This window comes from Triticum aestivum, chromosome 4D (genome assembly GCF_018294505.1).
Source record: "Triticum aestivum cultivar Chinese Spring chromosome 4D, IWGSC CS RefSeq v2.1, whole genome shotgun sequence".
Taxonomy (NCBI): Eukaryota; Viridiplantae; Streptophyta; class Magnoliopsida; order Poales; family Poaceae; genus Triticum; species Triticum aestivum.
In genome coordinates, this window is record NC_057805.1 from 433841142 (window position 1) to 433845214 (window position 4073).

At 51.6% G+C, this 4073-nt stretch overlaps 1 protein-coding gene across 1 annotated transcript; it reads right to left on the reverse strand.

Annotated features, from left to right (window-relative positions):
- Positions 1 to 813: 813 nt before the first annotated feature.
- LOC123098393 (polyol transporter 5) lies at positions 814 to 2626 on the reverse strand. Its single transcript, XM_044520364.1, has 2 exons — positions 2423 to 2626; positions 814 to 2320 (listed from the first exon to the last, which is right to left on the reverse strand). The coding sequence occupies exons 1-2, from the start codon at positions 2544 to 2546 to the stop codon at positions 885 to 887; spliced, it is 1560 nt and encodes a 519-aa protein (XP_044376299.1). The 5' UTR covers positions 2547 to 2626; the 3' UTR covers positions 814 to 884.
- Positions 2627 to 4073: the final 1447 nt, after the last annotated feature.

Below are 4073 nucleotides of genomic sequence, written 5' to 3' on the forward strand. Positions count from 1 at the left end.
AGCAAGGCCTCTGTTATAGCAGCGGGCGCGTTAGCTAATGCTTGTAAGCACGACTTCTATTAGCAGCGGACGGGGACTGATGATTTTAGACTAATTGAAATCTAGACAGATGGTAGCACGACAATGGACAAAAAAACAACCTAAGCCCAAATAGGAATCAGACGCATATTTGTTAGGCACTCCCTATTGATATCATCATGAACGACTTTGCATCTAGAAAGTTAGAACAAAAAATTGAAGGTAATATATAAGGGGCCCTGGTTATTGTTTCATCCCAGCCCCTCGAAATCTCAGGACCGGCGGTGAGCAAAACCAAATTTATTCTTCCTTATAGCCGGATATGGGATCGGTTAGAGTTGGCGTTTGGGAGGTTAATTGTAGGCGCGTCCATCTACATCTATAAATCTGACTCTGACGGGCAGAATCCATTCAGGATTCAAATCACAAGTACGAGTATTAAACAGGTTACTTAAGATCCAATTTGGCTCTTAGTACTCCCTCCATCCCATCATATAAGAGCATTTTTGACAGTACATTGATAATAGTAATTGTTATAAATCTGACGGGCAGAATCCATCCATCCATTACTAGAAATCTGACATTCAGGATTCGAATCACAAGTACGAGTATTCAACATGTTACTGAAGATCAAATTTGGCTCTTATGTAGTTGTTGGCTTATCTTAAATTGTAAGATGTTTTTTAACATTTGTGTTGTGTGCAAAAAACATTTTAAATCATGAGACGGAGGGATTAGCCTTGACCGTACATAGGCGCATCCATCTTTGACCGGCAGAATCCAAACTCACAAGTATGAATATTCAGATAGTTATTGAAGCTTTTGGACGACCGCTAAACAGTAGTACCGCATACAGTGTTGACTCACTACTGAGTAGTCAACTCCGTGGACTCGGCATGCCCATGGCCGTCTTCCTTCTCCACGCCATCGCCACCACCGAAGAGCTTCTCGGTGTCCTCCAGGCCCCGGCCCCTCGTCTCCGGCAGGAAGCAGAACATGAACACCCACCCGGCGGCAGCTATGCTGGCGTAGAGGTAGAAGTTCCCGGCGAGCGTGATCTTGTGGGAGAGTGAGTAGAAGGACATGGTGATGGCTCCGCTCATGATCCGGTTCATCGCCGTGCCGAGCGCGCACCCCTGCGCTCGCAGCCGCAGCGGGAAGATCTCCGAGCTGTACACCCACGCGATGGGCCCCATCCCGATCGAGAACGACGCCACGAACATCAGCACCGACGCGATGCTCACCCCCGACAGCGCCGTCGCCCCGTCCGCCGGTGAGGCCCGCTGCGCGATCACGTGGAGCGTCGACGCCAGCGTCACGAGCGACACAACCATCCCGCCGGCGCTGGTGAGGAGCAGCGGCCTCCGGCCGACGCGGTCGAGGAGGAACGTGGCCACGAGGATGAAGAGCGTCTTGGTCGCGCCCACCGAGATGGTGGCTCCGAGTGTGTTGGCGTCGGACTTGATGCCGGCCTTCTCGAACACCCGTGGGCTGTACAGCACCACGGAGTCGATGCCGGAGGCTTGCTGGAAGAACTGGAGGCCGAGGCAGGCGATCAGGATGCGGCGCACGGGAGGCGTCGGGTGGAGCAGCAGGTCCCTCAGGACGCCCTCGCCGTGGGTGCCCTTGTTCTTGCGGACGATGGCGAGCAACTCGTCGTTATTGTCGTCGGCGATCCCTTCGGGGATGCCGACGGCGCTCTTGATGTCGGCAAGCCGCTCCACGGCCTCCTCAGGGGAGTCGGAGGTCTTCTCGAGCACGCGGCGCGCGTCGCCGATGCGCCCCTGCATGACGAGCCACCGCGGCGACTCTGGCATGGCGAGGACGCCGACGGCGAGGAAGACCGGCGGCACGGCGCCCGCGAGGAACATGGCGCGCCAGCTGAGGTGCACGGGCAGGCCGTGGAAGGCGTAGTTGGAGATGTACCCGAGGAGCACCCCGGTGTTGATGAACACCTCAGGGAAGGACGTGAGCAGGCCGCGGGCGGAGGTGGGGGCGACCTCGGCCGTGTACACCGGCGCAATCATGAGCGCGTAGCCGACGCCGACGCCGGCGACGAAGCGGCCGAGCATGAGGACCGCGTAGCTCGGGGCGAGGCCCATGATGAGGGCTCCCGCGAAGAAGATGACCGACGCGAGGACCATGGTGTACCGCCGGCCGATCCAGTCGGACGTGCGGCCCGCCGCGAGCGAGCCGACGAGCGAGAAGATGTTGATGATGCCGGCGAGGACCTCGATCTGCGCGTCCGTGATCTTCAGGTCCCTCTTCATGAATATCTGCGCGCCGCTCATCACCGAGACATATGCTCCATCGCGCCGCGCGCGCACGCACAAACACAAGAATGTTAGTAGCTGCACATACGCGCGTATCACAGGATACGAAAGCTAGTGAGAGGTGCACGAACCATAGCCGAGGAGGATGGAGTTCATGGAGGCGAGAATGGCGCAGGCGAGGGCGTACTTGTTGAGGGGCGCGCGTTTCGCCGGCGCCTCGGCGGCGGGGATGTCGGCGGCCACGTCCTTCGACATGGTGAAACCGGGGAGGAAGTTTGTCTGCGAAGTGGCTCTCGGCACACTCGACGTGTCCTGCTCCTGCCCGAGCCCGCACTGCTGCCTTCGCACGCTCTAAATACTGGTCTTCGTCCTCAAATTAATAGTGCCCGGGGCGTTGCTATCGTATGAGAAAAATGGCGCGCGAATCTGCGAGATAGTCTTGCAGGCGATCGGCGCCCTGTTTTCATGTGGAGCCAGACGACTCAAGCTAACACTGACATGAGCTGCGGCCTGCATCTGCATGCATGCATGGCTCTCAAATGGAGAAATGTCTTTAATTTTCCACGTATGTATCGCTGAATTTGTGTTCTATTGTGAATTTGTGTTCTATTGTGATCGGAGTTTGAAAAACGTAGATTTGGTGTGTTGTAGGAGTAATAGCCAATTTGTGTCGTTTTCAGTAGAGAAAGATGCTACTGTCCGGGTTAATATATGTTCCAGCGTGCTGCAATTTCCCACCGATAGCGTCGAGATGACAACGATCCTAGAATGTCCAAAAACCGCTACTCCTTTGTTTATCTACACCCGCAATAAGTTCAGAGCTAAGCACTTCTTTTAGTACAGAGCAAGCACATTTGTTCGTGTTGTATACTCCCTCCGTCCCAAATTAGCTGGCGCTGATTTAGACAACTTTATACTAAATCAACTACACTTATTTTTGATGGATGGAGTATATGAGTATGACGTGTAACAAACTGGTAAACCGGCCAACAAATGCTTTATTTGGCTAATAGTTTGCTCGTGGCTATTCTAAATTCACTATATTCTCACTAATTATATATCCCTCTGTTCCACGAATAGATTTATGGAACGGAGGGAGTATTCATCACTGTTGACCCCTTTTTGGGAAAAAAAACTTTCAATTTATTCATCAAAGCTAATGGCAGTACAAACAACAAAAATGAAGCAATAAAAATTACATCACCACTGACCTTTAGTGGGTATACATATTCATGGTTTTGTTCGAAGAGACTGTCCCAGTGACATTTCCAATACAACACCTTTCTATTTCTGCTCTAGTTGGCATGTGTCTTATAATTTTCTCCAGAAGTCTTATTTTCCAAAAAATCCAACATATAAGTGTTCCTATAATTTGTAATGGTCAATTATTTGTAAGTTCGACCATCTAACTTCAATAACCTATAATTCATATTACTCCCTCTACTGGTACTAGAATTATCACAAAAAATGTTTTTTAATATTCTAATTTTTTTATCAAGTAGTGGTGGTCGCGGTCCGAGCCTTGTGTGCCTTCAAAAGACAAAGATGGAGGTTGTAACAAGTGAGATTGTCAAGCAATGCTTGGGAAATAAATTTGAGGGGTTTTATCATCTGCGACAGTCGGAACACGTGGGGCGTGTTGATTGCGTGGGACCCTCGGTCGTCACGGTGTCTAATCCGCATACTACGAAGAACACGCTTACTGCCCTAGTTCAGCCCTTGGGGGCTACGGACCAAAATATGACACAGAAAAGATTGCGTTCTTGCAAGAGCTAGTGGACA

What these genes read in the sequence shown, in the direction of transcription:
- LOC123098393 (XM_044520364.1), bottom strand. Translation starts at nt 2,546, where the DNA reads ATGTCGAAGGACGTGGCCGCCGACATCCCCGCCGCCGAGGCGCCGGCG. An exon ending in CTCCATCCTCCTCGGCTATG is followed by an intron (nt 2,321 to 2,422) that starts GTTCGTGCACCT and finishes GCGATGGAGCAT; the next exon opens with ATGTCTCGGTGATGAGCGGC.